Source organism: Thamnophis sirtalis, unplaced genomic scaffold, assembly GCF_051295495.1.
Source record: "Thamnophis sirtalis isolate CommonGarterSnake01/CBP01778 unplaced genomic scaffold, rThaSir2_p1.2 scaffold_1, whole genome shotgun sequence".
Taxonomy (NCBI): Eukaryota; Metazoa; Chordata; class Lepidosauria; order Squamata; family Natricidae; genus Thamnophis; species Thamnophis sirtalis.
The window spans coordinates 9,530,908-9,553,478 of NW_028261381.1; the positions used below are offsets into that span (position 1 = coordinate 9,530,908).

At 37.4% G+C, this 22,571-nt stretch overlaps 1 protein-coding gene across 1 annotated transcript in view; it reads left to right on the forward strand.

The window, feature by feature from the left end:
- PGAP1 (post-GPI attachment to proteins inositol deacylase 1) overlaps window positions 1-22,571 on the forward strand; it is a 44,850-nt gene that overhangs the window by 9,319 nt on the left and 12,960 nt on the right. Inside the window, exons 3-19 of the mRNA XM_087707599.1 lie at window positions 1,627-1,802; window positions 2,354-2,525; window positions 3,132-3,292; window positions 4,271-4,323; window positions 4,452-4,518; window positions 5,517-5,622; window positions 6,861-6,916; window positions 8,012-8,095; window positions 8,958-9,007; window positions 11,559-11,610; window positions 12,259-12,336; window positions 12,876-12,951; window positions 13,284-13,357; window positions 13,456-13,507; window positions 14,935-15,001; window positions 18,012-18,117; window positions 21,377-21,415. Of these exons, the coding sequence (XP_087563725.1) occupies window positions 1,627-1,802; window positions 2,354-2,525; window positions 3,132-3,292; window positions 4,271-4,323; window positions 4,452-4,518; window positions 5,517-5,622; window positions 6,861-6,916; window positions 8,012-8,095; window positions 8,958-9,007; window positions 11,559-11,610; window positions 12,259-12,336; window positions 12,876-12,951; window positions 13,284-13,357; window positions 13,456-13,507; window positions 14,935-15,001; window positions 18,012-18,117; window positions 21,377-21,415 (1,469 nt within the window). The remainder of the gene's footprint in view (window positions 1-1,626; window positions 1,803-2,353; window positions 2,526-3,131; window positions 3,293-4,270; window positions 4,324-4,451; window positions 4,519-5,516; window positions 5,623-6,860; window positions 6,917-8,011; window positions 8,096-8,957; window positions 9,008-11,558; window positions 11,611-12,258; window positions 12,337-12,875; window positions 12,952-13,283; window positions 13,358-13,455; window positions 13,508-14,934; window positions 15,002-18,011; window positions 18,118-21,376; window positions 21,416-22,571) is intronic.

Here is a 22,571-nt window from a genome sequence, read left to right on the forward strand (position 1 = left end):
CAGGGGAGAACCTTCTCGGTGGCTGCTCCGACTCTTTGGAACCAGCTCCCTCCGGAAATCCGGACCATACCCACTCTGATGGCCTTCAGGAAAGCCGTAAAAACTTGGCTGTTCTGGCAGGCCTGGGGCTGTTGACCTCACTGTTGAGGTCCAGCCCGACTAGAATGAATTTGATGGATGATTGTTGTTTTAAATTGTATTGTTTTTATGTTTTTTATATTTCATTTGTAAGCCGCCCGGAGTCCTTTGGGATTGGGCGGCATATAAAAGTTTTAAATAAATAAATAAATACTGCTACATCCTTAAAGCAGGGATCCATTTGTAGTTTCTCCTGGACAGCTTGAGTTAGCTGGGCAAATCCCATTGAGAAAATACAGTCCTGCAAATAATTTGGAGCCAAGCCACATACATTATATAAATTATCAGGAGCACTGTAAATGGCATTGAGAAATCTGTCTGTAACTAACGTAGCATCCATAGCACTGATGTATCATCATCATGTTCCCTCTGGCAAATTCTGGTTAGCAGATGGGCTACTGCATTGTGAATCAACTGAAGTATCTGAATAGTCTTCAAAAGATACCCATGTAGAGGTTTTTGCAGTAAGTTAAATGGATGGTAGCAAGGGGATGAGTCATTATAGTAAGGTCCTCCTTTTCAAGGTAGAGTCCAAAACACCACCCAAAACTGGGAGAAGTCAGCATTGCTTGCAGTTTTCACTTTCTGTTTTAAATGGGGCCACAATCCAGAAGGACCCAAAGGTCACAGTCTTGCTCATTAGGGGCTACTAGTCCCTGTCAAGAGACCACGAGCAGACAAATATCTCTGTTGGACAACAAGTGTCTTGTTAGGATTCTCAATTTAAGCCTCCAAGCATCAGGATAGGGCCTCAATAAATTCTAGTCTGATCTGGAGTATCAATATACAGTTGTGAATCATTAATGATGCCCAATCCCAAACTATTAGATGACCTTTTCCAGAGGCTGCATGGGAGAAGGCTGATCTCTAACTTACACAAAGTAGTAGCCACCAGGCCAGTCCTTCCCTGTCCTCCCCCTTCTCTAACTGGTACCACTACAACATATTATCCTCAATTTCCCATAGGCAGTCCAAAAGTATACCATGAATTACAATATCGAAGGCCATGGAGAAATCTAATATGGCATAGATACACTATCTTCATCGTGGGCATGGCAAAAATAAATTACTACTATAATTGCTATCTGTGTTCCACAGCTAGGCCTGAATCCTGACTACAAGGGTCAGATAATCCATTTTTTTTAGTACCCTACGTTGAATCCCCACCATTGTCTCAACTGCCTTTCCCTGGTGTTAATTATTTAACGTCTCTGAATCCATGGAGCTCACTAAAATTGCTGAGAATATTTCAACTTTTCTAAGGTTCTATTTCAAAATAATACTGTTGTTTTCAAATTACACTGCATAGTAAGCATGGGTTTTTGAACTTGGAGTCTTGAAGACATAAAAATTAGAATGAGGATTTTAAAAACAAATCCTCATAGTTTTGTTTTCTGCCTCCTCCCTATCTCTTTTAGGGATCTACTTCACCATCCAAATCCAGAATTTTAATTATCTCTGCTTCTAATATATGCTTTTTTTTTTCAGTACGTTCCCTTGGATCAATAGCACTGAGAAAGGCAGAAGATATGGATTTCAAATATCATTTTGATGTCTTCAGTGTGAATTTCAACGAGGAACTTGTTGCACTATATGGTGGAAGTCTACAAAGGCAGACAAGATTTGTGCATGAGTGTATTAAAATAATTCTTAAATTATATAAGGTATGAAGATAAACACAATATATATTAACTTTTTAGTGTTTTGTGCTATTATCTCTGTGATGCAGAAAATGTGGAAGATGAGAGAAGATCTCCATTACCATGCAGTGATCAGATATATGTGACTTGAGCCCATACCAAGAAAGTGATTTAAGAAGACACCTCAGACAGTTCCTCCCCCCCCCCCAATTCACCTGAAGATAAAAGAGGGAGCATGGGAAGCAGATTCAAACTTGCAAGATTCTGTTATTATAGTAGGGGTGTCAAACTGGCGGCCCATGGGCAAGATGCATCATGTGCAGGCCATGATCACACCAGCTCCGCAAATGGGAAAAACATTGTGAAACGTCACATGACGACAACGTGACGCGGCAGGTTTGACACCCGTGTATGATAGATATTCTAATAAAGATAGATTTAAACAACAGTGTCTGTTTCTTAGTCTGGTTTACCTTAAAGGATTGACATGTTAACCATTAAGTGGGAAAGAATTTGTGCTTTTACATGTTTTCATTGTGCCTGATATGAGATTATTTTTCTTTATTTTTTTGAAGGGTCATGAATTTGCTCCCCGCAGTGTTGCAGTAGTAGGTCATTCCATGGGTGGTCTTGTTGCAAGAGCACTAGTGATTCTTAAACATTTTAAACCCGAACTTCTCAATATTCTTATTACTCAAGCGACCCCTCATGTTGCACCTGTGTTGCCTTTAGATCAATATCTTGCTGGTAAGTCCACCCCTAAGAATCTTTGGATTGGTCAAGTTTTGTTTTGCCTTCCCCCTCTATTTTGCTTTTGCTTTGTCACTTTTGAGTAACTGAATAAGCTTCATTCATGGATTTACATGGAAAAATACATGGATTTACATGTTGAAATATTCTTAAATGTATGGAAGTAATTTGAATGGATACGGTCAAATATCACATTGGGATAAGATTACTACTGTTAAAATGATTGAACTTTGAAATTAATGCATATCGATATGAGTTTTCATTCAATATTTCTTACATATAGATAGTAAAATGTTTATGGCAAGCAAAACTCTTTAGAATATCTTTGACCAACTTGTAAATTACCTTATGTAGAATAGAGGCTTTAACCTGCCAGATTTAAATTATCTTAATTCTACATTTTTCCGGAATGAGATTTATTATTTTGATTTATTGGCATGCTGAGTTGGCTTATTTTTTTCTTGTTTGAAATTGCTTAGTGGAGAAATGAGGAATTATAATATATGCTGATATGTGCTACAAAATGATCTATACTAAAGATATTGCCGAACCTCGGGAAACAAAACTGCTGAAATGATATTTAAACGAATGTTCTTTTTATAGATTTTTACTCAACCGTGAACCATAACTGGATTCAGAAGGCTCAAGAAATAAAGAATCTAACAACCCTTTCTGTAGCAGGAGGATTCCGAGATTATCAAGTTCGCTCTGGATTGGCTTTTCTGCCCAGTTCAAATAGTCAAAATTGTGCTTTATCTGTTGTGGTAAATTCTTTAATTGTTGCTTTTAAGCCTTGGCTTTTGAAGATCATTAAATATTACTGTTAACATTCCTGAATAGTTTCGTTCTTTCTTGCCCTAACATCTGTCCTAATTGAATATGACATTCTAAATTGAAATCTCAATTTGAGTGGAAGCAGTAGCATTCATTGCTACATTTATTTGGAGATTCTTCCATCCTCAAGAAATAGCACGTTATATTTTATTTAGAATTTTCTCTGTAGAAGAAAATATATGTAGCTCAGGGTTGAACTTGATCGTTTTTTTTACAGACATTTAATTACTAAATTAGTAAAGTGAAACTACTATATATAAACAGGGAGTAAAATGCACCTTCACTAGCACTGGTGATTATTATCTAATTGGGTAAGGAAATGTTTGCAAGCAAACAATCAAACTCAGAGAACAAAGACTCCACAATGTTCTTATTTGTTTGCCATGTCTAGCTTGGATTTTACTTCAAATCCCTTGAACAAAGAACCTGTTTAAAAGAGGGTGTCTAAAACATATTAGCTGTAACTAAGCTGTTGCTCATGCTAAGCATTAGTTGGTATCCAATTTATATAATTGTACTTCAGTTTTTAATCTTTATTGCTTCAGTGAATGAGGCATCTCACAAATTCATTGCATCAATAAAGAAATATGAATCTGCACACAGTTTAAATTAATAATACAGAACTCTTATGTGAAGTGTGTAAGACCATATTTTCCTGGTGCTTCTCAAACAACAGTACAGCAGCATCCAAATGGCAAAATGGGCAGATATTTCAAAGTATAATAAGGCAGAATTGTCTGCTGTTCAAAGAGGGAGCATATGACATGCTCGGTTTTTGGATTTTAGTCATAACAATGTTAGCAGGATTTCAACTGTATTTTTTTCAGCAAGATATTAGCTTCTAGTAAATAAATAAATGTTTGGATGTTCAGTTTTAAAATGAATAATACATATCTTCTTTTAATCAGAGTTCAGCAGTTCCTCGAGTCTGGGCTTCCACAGACCATCTTTCCATTGTTTGGTGAGTAGTTAAAGGCTTTTTGGTACAAAGACTGATATACTGCTGTTCAAATATTTTTATTTGGCTATTATTTGACTTTTAATCTGTCTGTTTTTTTACAAGCATTTTCCCCTTACATTCTTTTTCAGGTGTAAGGAATTGAACTTGGCTACCGTCAGAGCATTTTTTGACCTTATTGACGATAATACTAAACAGGTTTGCATTCCTTGAAGATCTGTGCATGCTTTGTGGAAAAAAGCATGTATTGTTTGTTTGTTTGTTTTTACATTCCTGCAAGTAAATGAAGATAATAGTGTTAGGAATGGTACCTACATTACAGATCTCATTAGAATTATGAATACATTTTTCATTAACCAGGCTGTTACTGCCATTGTAATGGCAGGGCCGAGCTCCTAAAATGAAAGTGTAAGAATCTCAATGTGCTTTCTAAGAAGCTCACTTCATATCTAACTTCCCTTCCAGCCTTGGCATAAATATTTTTCCATCTAACAAGATATAGACAAAATTAACAATTAAAAAAAAGTAAAAATCCTTTTTCAACTTCCCTTTCATATTCAAAATACCCATCAGTAGGGGAAATAGAAGTAAATTTATTCAAATCACAGATTTTTACTGAAAAGGAAATCACATGGAAAAATTATGAAAGACACTATAAGGCTCTGGGCAGATGCCACAGGTTATAGATTTGCTTTTCATTTAGGATAACTCTACTGTAAAAGAGCTTCCAAATTACATTAAAATATGTAATATTCCAAATATGCATGGAGAACATAAACACCGGGGGAAAAATTGACCAGGTAACAGAAATTAAAATTCGTACAAAATTAGTTACCTTTTCTCTGTTCCTTTAGAGAATAGAACAGCCTTGGAAATAATCTACCTCTGTGTCCAAAACATTTGGTTTTGTTTTTTTTCAAAAGGAGAAACTGTTTTCTGTCTAGCTTAGAAAGGAAAGGGGTTGGGGAATTGTGGTTGCTTTTTGCAAATGTGCCCAAACCCATGTGATTCTGCTTGAAGCTGAAAAGTTGTTAATTTTGTGTCTGGGAAGTATTATCTCCCAATATTATCACTAATGGTTAGCCTCACATTAGACCTCAAAAGCTTGTTAAAGTTTTTATTTACATGCTTGTTAATTGATAGATAACAGAAAATTTTTATTTAAAGTTTTTATTTACATGCTTGTTAATTGATAGATAACAGAAAATCCCCAAAGAAAAATTCTGGTCCTGAATCACCACTTTTTAAGGTATCCAGGAAAACTCTTTGAAGAAAGACCTGAATCACTTACTGAGTTAACAGGTTAGTGTGTCCGATGTTACTGTGTGGGTGTGTATTACTTCCTTTGATGATTAAGGGTAATATTAAATCCAAAGGAATTGAATCAATATATTTCATTCAGTTTTTTCCTCTTAAATTCTGGGAAGTAGCATAGGAACATTTTCTGCTGCAAAGCTCAAATCATGAAGCCATTCAAATGATTTAAAATCTTATATTCAAAATCACTATTGCTAATTTAAAAACTAATTGAAAAAAAGAATAGGAGACTGAATTACAACACTCAGATCATCTTGTTTAGTGATCATTTACAGTTACAACAGTGATAAAAAAGTAACCAATCCTCACATTTATTAACTTTGCAAGCCTATAAAGCAAAGTAAAGCTGAAATACGACCATAAGCGTACCACTGGTTTCATTTAGCAACTGCTTTACTTAGTGACCAAGTTGTCAGTTTCAATAATGGTCACTAAATGAGACTACCTGCAGGATATCATAGATTAGACCTTGTCTCAGCTCTGAACTTGTTAGATAGCTGCTTCTTTTTTTGCTAAGGATCTCATGTGCAATTCTGGCCTAACATTGTAGCATTGCAAAGCCCAAAGGCAGGGAATATTATTACAGAAAACCCAAGCAATTTATTTCAAGATCAGACATTAAAGTTTATAACTGCAGTTTTCCAGTATGAATACACCTTTAAAAAAAAAAGACAACGTGAACTAATCTTAAGGTAACTTTTTGTTTCCTTTCTGTAAATGCTGGAGTGTTTGCTAGGAATATTTATCTATATCTATGCTTATTCCTTCTCTATATGATGTCTGGGCCTGCGCAAATGCGTAGGTTAAATAAGTGTTCCTGTTCCATGTCATAATGTTCTAAGCAGACAGCATGATGGTGTGACCCCCCCCCAAAATAAAAACCCTTTTGAAGTAGGTTCCTATGTTGTTTTCATCATTGCAACCACCAGTGTTTCATGATTTAATGTTTGTTATTCCAACTAAACTATTAAATATGAAGATGTAAATGCCTTAAGTATTTTTAAAAAGCTTGAAAAAGAATATTTGGTAATGATACTGATGCTAATTTGCCTGCTCCGAACTAAAATCAGAGGAGAAGAATTTAGTTTTTATCATTTCAAAAATATTTGTTTTTCTATGTCAAAAAGAGACATGCTATTTTAGATTATACAACAAAATTATTGTGGTGTGGTACTGCAGGACAGCAGAAAAAAAGTAACACAGTATGTTTTTTTTTCCCCCAGAAGCATCCATTTGGATTAATATAAAAACTTCAAAATGGTCCTACAAAGGATACAATGTAAGTAATACTTTTCATTTAAAACAGAATTACTTATTAGGTTATGTAAAAGCTACTTTAAAAAAAAATGAAGTCTTTTTTAAGTTTAGGCAGGTTTATTTTCCATCTCTAGTAGTGCTAGAGGTGTTTGAATTTAGCATCTTCCCTATGAAAAATATTTGCTCTACCACTTGCAGCTTTTTTTCTGATTGAAAATCTAGAATTGAAAATAGTATTATAATTATTGAACCAAGGTTTCCCCATATCTAATCTAACTGTTGAGATGTGCAAAACCTTTGCAGGTTTGAAAAGTTTACAAGTCAAAAAGACAACCAAATGTTTCGAGCTCAGAACAAACTATTGATGACAAATCACTTGTCTCATTTTATATTTCACATCTGCCTGGATGTTTTTTAAAAAACTCCAAGCCATGGAGATTTGGCGAGTGGATTAGTGAATAAAAACAATAAAAACAGCAGAGAAAGCTTGAGGGAGAATTATGTTACATCATCATAGTATTGGTAGGTAGGTTTACTGGTGAATTTAAATTCTTTGCTATAGAATTCATGAGTTGTTAAAGTACATTATTGTCCCTCTATACATTCCTTTTATATTAAATTGTCTTTTTCAGGCTTGTTTCAAAATGTAAAAGCATGTAATAGGCACATGCCTCACAGATGTTGTTGGTGCCCTCTTGAACTTTGGGATACAAATAAAAATATTTTGCTTTATTGAATTTTGCAAGCAAATATTGAAGTTCTCTGTGCGTATTGATGGAAAAGATGCCTCAAGCCACTTGTCAAAAGTGCAACTGTTACATTGTTTGTGGCCTAGGTTGAAACAAATCTATTGCTACCAGTATCAAATTTTACCTTAGTTTAGTTTCAAGGCAAGCTTGCTTAATCATTGTTTCCATGAGTTATCACTATATTTATATTTGTGGCTTTTGCATGGAGAACAAAACAGATAACATCCTTCAATTTCTCATTGTTCTCTATGATAGAATAATTTCAATGTTTCAATATTTTATCCCATCATTTAGAATATTATAGCACAATTTATCAGTGTAATAGTTTTATTATGTTCAACTAAGCATTTCTCTCTTTTTCTAAATAGGAATCAGATGGAAAATATTTCAGCTTTTCTCTCTCAAGCCAAAGAAAATCATTCACTCATATTTACTGCCAAAACAGTATATTGGTGAGAAATTATTTCCTTCCTAACATTCATTTTCATTGTTATATTATGATGCATCTGTTTTAATATTTTAAGACAACAGCGTCTCTTAATCTCTACGTAAGATGGATGATGTCATAATGGGAAACTAGATCACAAACTTTCCATGACATCATCTTTTTTAAATTTTGGGGTGTTATTTCAAAGTATTAGGAGCACTTGGAAGTATTAGGAAATGTTTTTAATGCCTGCTTCAACAGAATCTTCAATTGTTCTGTTCTTTTCATTCTTAGAAAAAACTATCACTATCCTAGCAGCACTTCAACAGTCCTTGACTTACAGCAATTCATGAAGTGACATTACAATGACACTGAAAAAAAGTGATTTATGCTAACAATTTTTCACACAATCATTGCAGCATCCACATGGGCATGTAATCAACATTCAGGCACTTGCAAATGTCTCATTTATGATGGTTGCTTTATCTTGGGGTCATGTGTTCATCTTTTGTGACCTTCTGACAAGTAAAGTCAATGGGGAAGCCTGAGTTACTTAATAATTATGTCACTAACTTAACAACTGCAGTGATTCACTTAGCAAGTGTGGCAAGAAAGATCGTAAAATGAGGCAAAACCCATTTAATAATCGTCTCACTTAGCAACAGAGATTTTGGGCTCAATTGTCATCATAGGTTGAGGACTACCTATTGGTATATTTACAAAAGCAGTTTGCCCCAATGCCAGCAGCCAGTGCTGCTTTTGATAAATATTTTTAGGAAAATTTAAAGTAAATTATTGACAGGTTAAGTTAAAAAAATACAGTAGGAATCTACATACATTTTAATTTTCTCTTTATTGTTTTCTTCTCTTCTCTTCTTAAACAAAAGGATACAAATAGCTGGATATTTGGTTGTGCAAACAGTACTTCATCAAAGTGGTAAGCGTATTTTATTTTTATGAGATTATGAAAATAATTTCCTTTTTAAAGAAGTATTTATGTAACTGAATGAAACCCCCCTGCAGAAGATATGATACCTCCACAGGTATATGACTAGACTTTTGTCAGAAGTAGATAAGGTATTGTTGTGCGGGCTTATTGAAACCTAACCATTCTTCAAAAGGGGAAATTGGCAAAAACCTGTTAATCATCATCCAGTTAGCCTGCTAGATATTTTGTTTATGTTTATGCCATGATCCAGCCTCAGGACTCAGATTCTTATCTGATGAAGTTAATTTGTTTGAACAAGTGGAAGGGCAGCCTCAGCAGACACTTTATGCCAGATATCTTCTGAATAAGTTAAAAGGTTGGAAAGAAGAAACAAAATTCTTCCATCCAGAACAGGCAGATTTTTCAAAAAGGATATAGCACATTAAGATCACTGCACCACTTTGAAGATTCTCACTCAGAAATATACTAACATACACAAAACAACCTCAGGTTTTACCTCTGCCTTTTATTCAGTTGACAAATCTTGACTATGGGATAAACTAGTAAGGGCAGATATTGATAGATGCCTTCTCAGACTAATAATAATTAGAGCCAGAGTAAAAATGGGCCTACAAAGGTCTTTGTCAGATCCTATTTTATTGGAAAGAGGAGCTAAAACAAGGGTGTTTATTTGCTCCTTTCTTACTTCATATTAATGATATTGTAGCAGCCATTAAGTCACAAATATGTTTCTACCCCTCACTTAATGGATGGAAAATTTCACTGTTCTTTTTTTACTCATGTCAGAAGCCCCTTCAAATTCTAGATATACAACCTTCAATATTGAGCAAATAAAATAGATGTAAAATAGGTCATAAAAGTATGTAAAATTAAATTGAACTAAAATTAAATAACATTCACCCAGTATTGGGCCACATCGACAGCATTTTCTCTTGCCAGCATGAAGTTTTTCTCCATACATATTGAAAGACATTGTATGTTCCATAGCATATGTGAAATGAATTGTTCTTCTCCACAGTCATTGTTAATGTATGTTGATCACATGGTTCTTATTTCCTGTATCAGGATTGATCTTTGACGGTTATTGGTCACTGTTGTGAAAGGAGAAAAACTGAGGATAACTTATATTAAAACAAAGGGAGTGTCTAGCAGAAGAAATATTGAACACAGCTGGACAATTACTGCCAACAAATAGAGAAATGCTACATTTTTAAATAACTAGGCATCACTTTTCATAAGTTCCTTATGTTGAAAATATGTTTAATTACTATCAACTGCCCAGAAGTTTTTATATTCTACAGGAGGGCAGCTGAATTTAAAATATTCCAGAGCAAGGTGATAGCCCAGATGCTATATGGAGCTAAGATCTGGGGATGAGTTGACAAAATTATTGCTCAATTGGTAGAAGTCCAGGGAGATTTTGCAAGTGCCCCGTTGAAGAATGTCTATGCCCTTGTGGTGTTGGTCAAGTGGAAGGCATTGTTTATTATGTCCTCCCCTGCCCCATTTATGGTGGGGCTGGATTGCATGCCTCCCCCCCCCCCCGTGCTTCTGCTGCTGTCTGCTACTTGGACAGGTAATCCATTCACCTTGGCTGTGCAGGCTACGCAACCCCAGAGTGCGCCTACCAAGGGGCCAGCGGACTGTAGCTGCTGTCAGACAATATCAGCCTCTGCATGCTCACTGCCTTTTGTGTGTGTGCTGGAGGGGTGGGGCACCCAGCTGGGCTGATCACCCTGAAATCATGTTTTCCCGAAAATCAACCCTAATGCTTATTTTGGAGCCCTCCCCCAAATATAAGACCAGGTCTTATTTTCAGGGAAACACAGTAGGTTATCCCATAAACTTTCCTAGCCTTCTCATCTGTTCTACAGTTCTTTTTCCATGACAGATCAGTCCACACCCCACTGTCACAAATATCTATCTCCCAAGATCTCTCTGGTCCTTCTCTGGTGGGTCATTTTCAGCTTACTCGGCTCTCGAAACTGCTTCTACTCACTCTATAAATTTAGTCGTAGCCCTCTCAGTCCTTAGTTAGACTAACTAACTTTAATTACTTCTAGGCCTCTTTATCTGCTGTCATCTCCAAAATGTACCTGCTATAGTGATTCCTTGCTTCTTTTTTTTCCTAGCTTCATCCTATGTTTATTTCCCCCAAAAAAATTGCAATTGTGTTTTGCAATGTCTTTGAATCTTTTTCATTATACATCAGAGTTGTCCAACTGTTTATTAGGAAATACAGTCTACTTCATGTGTCTTTGTCTCTTTGCAAATTAATACCACAAAATACTCCTGTCCCTTTTAAAAATAGCATTATAAATGCTTTCTGAGAAACTGCTTCCTGTGGACACTGTTTTTACTATGTCAGCTGCTGTATTGAGTATTAATAATAGTGGAATTAAATTTATTTTCTAAATTTGTTGCTCAAATGAAGAAAAGCACTAGTTTTAAATGGATTATTGTGCATTTCTTTCTGAATACATATTCATGAATATTTTGTATAACAGCTCTAATATTTTCATTTTAATATACATTTCAGTCAGCAAGCAATTGACTTGTCTTGGAATGCTGAGTTACTACCAACAGTCAAGGTATTTATTCTGAACCTCAAAAACAAATTCACTAGGTATGTGAATTAATAGGTCTGTGACTTATTATGAAAAGTATCATCTCAGACTTAGTATGCTTCTTCATGATATTGGACCTGGGTACTTGAGAGACCGCCTGCTGCCAATTACCTCCAATAGACCGATTAGATCCCACAGATTAGGCCTCCTCCGAATTCCATCCGCCGGCCAATGCCGGCTGGCGACTACCCGGAGGAGAGCCTTCTCTGTGGCTGCTCCGACCCTCTGGAACGAGCTCCCCGTGGAGATTCGAACCCTCACCACCCTCCAGGCCTTCTGCAAAGCCCTTAAAACCTGGCTGTTCTGACAGGCCTGGGGCTAAAGAGCTTTTGCCCCCACTCTCGAATGGTATGGTTGTTGTGTGCTTTTAAATTGTGTATTGTTTTGTTTGTCTTTTTATCCCTTATCTGTATCCCCTTCCCTGACTTGGATTGTGAGCCGCCCTGAGTCCCCTCTGGGGAAAAGGGCGGCATATAAGTGCAATAAATTCAATTCAATTCAATTCAATTGTTCTAATGTTATTATAGATTGCACAATTAAATATTAGATAATCTTTAACCTTAATTTTAAAAAACATATTCAAGCATTATTATTATTTGCATTGTTTTTCAGATTGTGACTTTGAAACTTCAAGATTATCCATCTTTGACTCATATTGTGCTTCATATTCCAGTAGTTAATGGTATTAAGGTAAAATTTATTTTTCAATTTTCAGAAATGAAACATGAGTATCCTAAATGAATTACATATTATATCATGGCAAAATTGCCACAGCAATAATCTTATTCTGTTTGACAATGGCTGCAATAAATGCAGAGAGTTGCTATCTTATAGTTATAATGGATGAAGCCTTCCCTTAGTTTCAGTTACAATGGTAAAGGATGCCATTGGAAGATCTAAAGGTTGAAGAAATCTTTCTATGTGGGTCAATGGTCAATTACTACCGGTTCAGGTGCACTCCCCGCATGCTTGAGCATGTGCAACGCTTCTGTGCATGCGCAGAAGCATCCGGGTGGGTGGATGGATCCTCCCACTGCCGCTACTACTGGTTCGCCTGATGTGGGTGAACCTCTGATGTGGGTACATAATTGATTAAGCTTTCAGAGTTTTTCTTCTTCAGTATCTGAGTTAAACAACCACAAGTTCTAAATGATATACTACATTTGGAATGGATAGAAATCCACATATTAGTTTTAATATGACAATAAATAATTTTGTTTGTTTTGCAGTTTACTTTGGACTGTGAGTTCTTTAATGAAGTTTCAAGAACAGTGCAACTCCCTGTAACCCATCTTTTTACTTTTGGTAGGTTCAATTCATTGGGTTTGACATATGGATTAATTTTCCTTCTTCCTTCTCCTGCAATTGTGATTTTAAATCTGTAATCCTATACAGACTTCTCTGAAAATTACTCTCACTAAACAGGCTTGTTTCTAGATAGATATAAATAAGACTATGTTCTTGTCTTTTAACAAAACATGTTTACAAAATGGTTAATTTTTTCCATCTTATTATTTATGTTTTATTAATAAGGAATTTGTGCGTCTCTATACAGCTAACATTCAATATTTCTTCTAAAACCCATTTTAATTTTTATCTTTTGTTAATTCTAACTAACAAAGCCATAATTTCTGCAGGATTTTCTTCAAGCAAAATCATACTAAATTCAACTGGCCTTATTCACATTGTTCAGCTACAACATTTTGGTCAGGTATTAATTTTTGAAGTGTATACATTATTTGTTTAGTAGAATCTAATATGGATTAGTTTTGGGAAGTAATACTAATATAGTATGTTATCTTTCTTTAGATATACCAGGCTTTTAATATCTTTATAGAGAGTAAATGCCAGATTCTCAAAGGTAAATTTATTTCCTAAATATCATTTCATATGTAAAAATGCTTTTTGTTTGTTACTTGCACATTTTATTGCATTGTTATCATTTCTTAAATCAGACTAGTCGTATCAAAACAAAACAAAGTGAGAAATTACTGAAATCAGTAACAGAATAACAAAATAATAAAGTTGGAAGGAATCTTGGAGGTCTTCTAATTTGATCCCCTGCTCAAACAGGAAACCATGTAACATTTCAGACAAATCATTGTCCAGTCCCTTCTTAAAAACCTCCAGTGTTGGAGCATCAACAACTTCTGAAGGCAAACTGTTCCACTGATTAATTGTTGTAACTGTGGGAGAATTTCTCCTTAGTTCTATTTTAGATTTAATCTGAAAGTGTGTACTTAGGAGCCATAAATTAGTCAGTCAGCAGGGAATCCCACCAGTAGAGGACCAACCACTGAGAAAGTTTTAATTATTTTGCCTGCCTATGTTAGAAGAGGGCTTATCATCAAGACTACTACAGTTGATACCAGAGTTCAGGCAACTCATAGATAAGGAAGAAATGCTTATATTTTTTTAATATAAAAATGATGCATACTCTCATTCTCAAGATGTAGGAATATATTGCCCAATACAGTCAGAAGTTTTGACAACTGTTAAGTGCCCATATGATCACCTCATTTACATCCCTGCTCTTCCCAATACAGTCATTAAATGAAAATGCAGATTTTCAGTGAAGCATGGAGAGACTCAGAGGCCTGTCCAGGGCCTCCTAAGACCTTCCCCACCCCTTGAAGCATCCTGTGTTCCACTTCCCACTCTTCAGCATGCCTTGGGCCTGCTTCTCATTCCACTGGGCCTGACATCCTCCTCCTTATCCCGTGTCTCTTATCCCATACTGAAAATCTCTGGAGCTTAGATTAGGGAAGAAGGACAGGCCACTGCATTGCTGGAAAATGGTGGCCACTTCCAAGATCACACCACGCAATCCAACAATGGAGCAGCCTGCCCTTCTTCCCCACCTAAGCACCAGAGTTCCAGGACTCTTTAAAAGGTAAGTGCTTGCGGTGAGCCAGTGCAGGGGAAGGGGGAAGATAGGCGGGGGAGGGGCTCTACACCATTGCTGCAGTCCTATTTACTAAATGTACCCACAAGGGTACTGCAGTGCCTGTAATTTTGGGATCGGGTTGTCAGAAACTTTTGGGGGGGTCCACCGTAACTTCAGGATTACAAGGATTACCTGTAATGGGACCTCAACACTCTATTTTTTGGATTGGGAATATTCTGCAACTCCTGCAACTCCAAAAGGAGATTTTAAGAATAAATTGCTACTGTTCAAAATTGTTCTTTTGATAGAAACTGATTGGCTATTACCCAATTATCCTTACGATTTGTTAAACTTGAAGTACTTAAAAATGATTCATTCTGTGCTTTCATTTGTCCCTTAAGAAAGAAAACCCAATGTGTATCAACTTCATATACCATGGTCACATGAAGATTTCTTAACTTTGTCACAGTAAGGATTTCTCATTCTTTATTTACATTGTTTAAATATAATAGGCTATAAAGTATTTTCTGCCTATTTTACAAAACTGATATCTTTTCCTTCTGATAGATAAGCTTCATGAAAGTTGTAAGTAAAAAATCTAATTTACGCACACAGTCATTTGCCTAACCAAGTAAGCAAGGGGAATCGGGCAGGGCTACATACTGGTGCCATTATCTTTTAAATTGTATACAAGTAATCTTGGCTTCTGACAGAAATTGGGATCGGATTTCTGGTCATTATGGTAGTAAGTTGAGGCATCTAGACCCAATTTTGAGACACTCGTTGTGGCACTTGTTAAGCAAAATCACCAGGATCATTAAGCAAATCTATGGTGGTTAATCATGGCCATAAATGGGACCCATTCAAAAATGCCAAACTGGAAACAGGCAAAAACACTGAAACAGGCAAAAAAACATCGCAAATTGCAATGCAACCAGTTGTAAAGGTGAGCTGGTTGTAACACACCTGAAATGCATTTATGTGACTGCCGGGGGTGGGTGGGTGGCACAATATTTTATGATGGCTAAAAGTGTTTTTACTCTTACAAGAGTAATTACAAAATTACTCTTGTAATTTTGAATAGTCATAAGTTGTGTACTGTTTAAATAATTTATTTGGTTTACCATCAAAACAGTCCTAATTTTCTTCCCCCTAAGGTAGCTTATAGACTTACCACAACTTTTGTGTACTGATGATGTATTTTCCCTATCCGAGACCTTAACTGGATTAAAGTGTGCTTTGAGAGCCTTTGCCTTTTATTGCAAGGACAAAGAATTAGTAATACATTTTGAAAAAAATAAAAAATGAAAATCCTAATATTTGCTAAATGTCCTAGGTGGCAATTAAATGGCCATGTAATTGAGCAAATCGAGGCTTTTCAGTATCTTAGACTTATTTTTTCAGACTTCCAGTAAGAGAAGTACTATGTCATTCAGAATCTTCAAATATTAACTTTGGCAACTGGAATATTCTGATTGGGAGTAGGGCATTACTTTTCTACCAATGAGCCCTTCCAGCTCTTATATGTTCATATGAATGTTATATGTTTTATACTGTGTCTCAAATGTAGTCCTTTGTTAAGAGTGGAAGTAAAATTTAACTAATTTTTAAGCTATTGTTTAAAGGTTAAATATTGCTCGTAAACCCCTTTTGATATTAGATGACTATTTCAGTGATAGGTAGAAGAGATATTTACTAAAGAAACTGCTTTGGATTTTCTGAGGGAAGTCATTTATTTGTTTTAAAGTTCTCTTTGAGCCTGTTGTGATGGCTCAGTGGCTAAGATGCTGAGCTTGTCAGTCAGAAAGATCGGCAGTTTGGTGGTTCAAATCCCTAGTGCATTTAGTCATGCTGGCCACATGACCACGGAGATGTCTTCAGACAGCGCTGGTCTTTGGCTTTGAAATGGAGATGAGCACCACCCCCTAGAGTCAGGAACGACTAGCACATATGTGCGAGGCGAACTTTTACCTTGAGCTTATGGCTGAATTGGATTGGAGAAAACATTAATTATTTGATTTGCGTGTTAAGAGATAGGTTATGGGATGAAGAACTATTTGTCACCTTTTCCTAGTTAACAAATAGGTAAACAAGGAAGAGGTGAAGAGATTATGAAATTGTTTATACTTGTCATGGTGCAGATGGGAAGTTGCTTTCTTAGGGGGGAGAGTTTTTGCTTTCCTGCACCTTTTTTGTTTCTTTTTAATTTGCAACACCTTTTATTGTTCCATCTAGAGCAGTTATAAATGTATTACAAAATAACAAAGGCACTGTAGGTTCTTGTTTTACCAGTTTTTATCAGAATTTCAGAGTTATAGCCTATTGAATATATTTGTAGGCATGTGTGCACATTGGTGCACAAATACATGCATGTGATGTTGAATATTTCCTGTAATTTTTTTTCTTCATGGAAATTCTCCTGAAAATGTTCAAATGTATACATGCAGATAAACACACACACACATACACACACCATGGTGAAATTTCCCTATGAGGTCATGATACTTCTCATTTGTATGTTATGGAATAATTCCAAAAATGACAGCAGTCTAAGAACAGCTTGTGCCAGTGTTCCAAGTATCATGTAGAATTAAATTAGAGTCCAAGGCAAAGCAATCCTTAAAGTTCCAATTTAATAAAGCAGACATCTTAGCACATCTGGGTTAATCCCAATTCTGGAAATGACATCAGAATTCCACCCAGTTAAAAGTTCATGATCTTGTCCCCACACCCACAATCCATCACATGGTCCAATCTTCTTCTTCCACGCTGGCATCCACACCCAGCTGCTTCCAGTCAGGTGTAAAAGTGCGGAGACAAAAAATGACCTTGGCTTCTAGAAAAGAATGATAACAATACATTCCACAATCCTACTCCTTTCTATTCCCCCCTCCCATCAACTATACTAATGAAACAGCATAATAAAATAAGAGAAAGTGTGGCAGGCCAAAATTCTAAAAGGAATATAATTGCAGGCCTGACAGCCTGTATCTCTCCCTTTAACTCTTATTTTTCCAAATACTTTCCATCTTCCATTTGCTGTTTTCAATCCTAGTCTGATTATTTTTATTTCTGACTAACATTAAGCAGGATTCAATAGAGTTTTTAATTAGATTGTATTATCTTTTTAAGTTTCTTTTGCAGTTGAATGAAACTAAGGGGCCACTTATCAAAATATGAAATTGGACCATTCTAGAGGTTTTTGTCATAAAATGTATTGTTATTATTTTTGCTTATTTCTTGTGAGCTGCCAAGAATTTTTTGTGATTGCAGTAGGGTATACATTTGATTAAGATATAATAAATAAAGATGGGATTGCACAAAAATATTTAGGGTATGCTTTTTTAAATTAAGTGTTAATGTTTCATGTTGTTGCTCCCTTGTGACTGTAGCATGTATGTCCATCTTAAGTTTGATTTCTGTTTAGATGTGATGCCTTACTTTGCAGATTAATAGTTTTTAAAATTAACCATTTTAGAGATTCTTTGACTGAGATTTCTGCAAAATTGCACATTGCACAGCCTGAAAATGACTCTACAGTTTCTTTGTTGAAAATGTATTCATCTTCAGATTGTCAATATGAAGTAAGTAAAAACTATAAAAATGTTCAATTCCTTCTGTTTTTCTTCAGAATAAGGTAGCCTATATTTGTTTATTTATTTTATAAATTTGTATAACACCTTAGTCACCAAGTATTTCTGTGGATTGTATCCCAAAATAATGAAACTCTTTTGAAAAACTAAGGCTGAATGATCTTTGCTTTCATCTTCAATGTATTTGTGACTTACGGGCTCATTTTAAATGTATAGGGTCCAGTGACCATACAAAGTTGCTTGTTGAATGAGTTGTCCTTGAAATTCTGGACTGCAGAAATTCTGCGTCAGTCCAACACTTATGACATCCTGTACTCATGTGATGGCTGCTTGTGACCTCCCCTGCATGCTTCTCACAAGCAAAGCCAATGAGGAAGCTGGCAGGGAAGGTTGCAAGTTGCACTGGTAAGCCCCCCCCCCCCAGTCTTTATGCCACTGATACTGTTTTAACAATCTGCATGCCTTGGGGTTACGATGGGAACTAGGTTGCTGAGATTGTCATTGCTAAGCGATACAATTACATGACATATCACTTTGCAACCACGTTGCTTAGTGATGGCAAACCTGGTCCCAATGTCTTTGTGACTGGACGACTATTTATATTGCATTTCTTAAAAGATATCTATACTACTCTCTGTGTGATGAAATGATAAAAGTAGCAAGAATGAAGTACATCTATCACTGTATAAATGGCACAGCTGAAGCCATGAAACCAAGATAATGACCTTCTAGTTCTAGTTGACCTTCTGGGAAAGTATTAATGCTACTGCTGATTTTTTGGGTGGGGGGGAGGGATAGTTTCAACCTAATTGTGAAATACCGTATTTTTCGGAGTATAAGACACACCTCCCCCCCACAAAGAGGGTGAAAATCTGGATGCGTCTTATACTCTGAATGTAGCTAAACCCACCCGCTCTGCACGTCACATTTTTGGGTGGTTCCATGTGTTGGGGATCCTCACTTTCACAAGGAGCCTGATTTCCGAAGTAGCCCAGGGAATTGCGTTCAAAGCCTTTTCAATGAAAGCGTTTTTGGACTGTAGTGCAACGATACCCTTCCCGATTCCAAAAAGGACATGCAGAGGCCAAAAAAGTGCAGCATATTTCAGGTGGCAGGCGGTTCCAGCATGCACTGCCACCTAAAAATGCTTTCCTTCCCAGTTCCCTGGTGCATATCGCAGAGCCACACACCCTTCTCCTCCTCTACAGACTTGCCTTCTGTTTTCTCCTGGCCAGCGTTGTCGGCCAGGGGAGGCAGGGAGAAAAGCGAGAGGACAGCGCAGTCGGGTGAGGGTGCAGGAGCTGGGCACGGACACAGGGCATGCAGATGAGAGGCAGCCGACCGATTGCTGGCTTGCCAGCTTTGGTGCTGGCAACCCAGAGTGCGCAACCATCAAAGGAAACCCATGCCGTGGCCTCTGCTGCCTACTTGCATTGAGGAGGCCGAGCAACAGCAGCAAGGAGAGTGCAGACCTCCTGAGCTGCAGGAAGCAGCTGCCATCGATGCCCTCAGGGCAAAGACATTATGAGCGGGGAGGGCTCGGCCCCCTCAGGAGCTGCCAAGCACTCGCTGCCCCTCTGACACCTGTCAAGCCTCCTCCCACCGCAGACTCACATTCTGTTTTCAGCTGGCTCGATCTTCCCACTGAAACAGATCTGGCTAACTGAAAAGAGACTGCGAGTCTGCAGAGGATGAAAGAGCCGCGCGCCCTCCTCCTCCTCCTTTCTACCACTTTAAGGGAGTCCGTGGGCAGAGATCAAGCGGGGGCAGCCAAAGTATCCCAGCTTGGTTTTCCAGGATGACCCAAAGTGTGGAGAGATGGCCTGGAGACCATGGACTTCTCCCAAAGACCTGTGTCTTTCAGGTCCTTCCTCCCCTCTGGTCCCCAGAGAAAGTAGCGATGCTGGTGTGGGTGCCGCTTCAGCCAGCAAGCCATGGTCACCTGGGATGACTCGCTAACTTGGCATGCCCATTCAGGGACTGCAGGCCAAAGTGAGCTCAGCAGCGCATGGCCCGGGCCTAGTCCTGCTGGGGAAGGGGCATAGCAGAACTCGACTGTCAATATGGGGCTGGGAGGGTCCCAGGCAGCCGCTTCTTGGGGCCCACTGCCCACGCCCTAAGTGTCACTGCTAGCAACAACAGTTTCGTGCCCCCCTCCCGGATAACAGCCACCAGGAGAGCAGAGGCAGCATGCTGGGCAAAGTTTCTCCTGCTGGGCCTCAGGTCTGGAATGCGCCTTCACCATCCCCACCCCAACGAGCGAGGGAACGGGAGAGTCCGGCAGTTCCCGGGGCACTTCTTTGCTGCTGTCAGGGATGCTGGGCACCCCATCCCCTGCCCCACCTGCCACCCACAAATTGTGTCTCACCACGAAATGCGCATCTTAATAGAGTCTGGCAGCTCCGTTGCATCACTCGTCCGGTCTTTGCAGGGAAAACCTTGCAGAGTAAAGAAAAACTTCATGAGAAGTTTTTCTTTACTGTGCAAGATGTTTCCTTGCACAGAGTGGCCAAGAGAGAGAAGCAGTGGAGCTGTCAGACTCAAGTAAGATGCGCGCCCCACCCTGTCCCATCCCCTGCCCCACCTGCCATCCCCATGGCAGTTGCCCAGGCTGCTTCGGTTTTCATCACAGTTCCCAGGCCGCTTTGGGAGTAACGCTTCGGGAGAGAGGCAGCAAAGATGCTGGGAAAGAGGCAGAAAGATTTTTTTCCCTATTTCCTCCCCCCAAATTAAGGTGCATCTTATATTCTGGTGCATCTTATACTCCAAAAAATATGGTAGGTGAAATAGTTTCAACCTAATGGTAAAAGCATCAGTGTTCATATGAGGTAACAGGTTCTCTGGACGATGTTTGATCGGAAACACTTGATCTTTGGAAGATCTGACATGGAAGTTAAAAAAAAAACCCAAAGAATATCTGATTAGTATTAACAGAAAGACTTCAATATGCACTTTGCAAGAGACTGTAAGCTTAAAGTAGCTGTATAGGAGAGAGAAGCTATGAAATTCAACCTTCAGAAGTAATGTTTATTTTTGTAAAGCTTTTTAGTAACCTTATATCACTTAAAACGTGGATCAGTGTGGACAAGGAGTCTTCATCTAGGAGACTGGGGTGGATGTACAGTCTAAACTAGAAGGCATTTTGGTACAATGGGCACTTACTGTATTTTCTTTCCAGTAAAAGTTTTTATTCTTTTATCTCAAAGATTTGTTTTTAAATAATAACTCGTTCTTGTATGTGTTAAACTAGGTTACTGTCAAGACCTCTTTTCTGCAGGTCCTTGGTCAGGTAAGGTTTTATTTAATAGCTTATACACAATTATGTTTAAGTAGATTAAGAGAAGCAAGATTTTTCAACTTAATGCAATTTGATATATTTTAATTGACCAGTTACTGTTACAGCAGCCCGTGTTATTTAAGGCTTAATTGTGGCTTTCAATGTAATCATGGCTTTATAAAGCCATAAATAAAACGTATTTACTAGGTTTCTCTATGGAAGGTTTGTGCTCAATAGATTTGGATAACATTAAAATTACCTTCAAACAATGAATTTGGCGTATGGATCTCCAAGCAAATTTAAGCAAGGTGTCATACCCCAATATTCCTAAAGGGTTCATTCCAGCCTCCTATTTATTATTCATTACAATTCTGACATTTCGTTAGGCCCTCATTTTACCCAGGTTGCATGCATGGCCCTCAGAGTCCTTTTGGGATGTGTAAGGGTACTCCTATGCACCTATGGTTAGCTCCATGCAGTGCAATAGAAACTCTTAACTCTCATGCTACTATGCTGCTCCCTATATCCTGTTTTATTTGAGTATATATCTTCTTAATTATTTAGATCCTATCATTGTTGTCTATTAGATATTTTATTGTATTACGCCCTTGGGGTCATAATAGACTGATTGAGGAAATAGTGTGAATAACTGATGCCTCCAGCTGCTTTTGAATATGCACATACTATCTTTTCCCAACAAAATGTATCAGCAGGTTGGGACATAATTGCCTTGCTATATTACAAATAAGCAATCATGAATTCATAGAATCCTCATTTTCTATTAAAATAAATAATGTGTGCCTGCCTCTTTTAAGGCAGAATTTAAAGTAGTTGTATAATTGCTGTAAAAAATACTATGGGAGGGAAGTGCACTAGGAAAATAATTTAAAATGGCAAATTTTTCTGAGCAAGTGTAGTAGTTACCTTTGCCAGTGGATATATAAACATCTGCTGCACCTTCTCTCATAGGAGAAAAATTTTGCATATTGAAAAATATTTGAGCTATGTTTAATGCAACTAATGTATATAATTGAACAATTGCACTAAATTGAGTATGATTGAATTCTGAGTTAGTGTGTCTAGGATCATTAGGTATAGTATAATATGAGATGGTTCCTATAGTTTAATTATAAATCTGTTACTTGTTTACAGGAAACATTGAAATGAA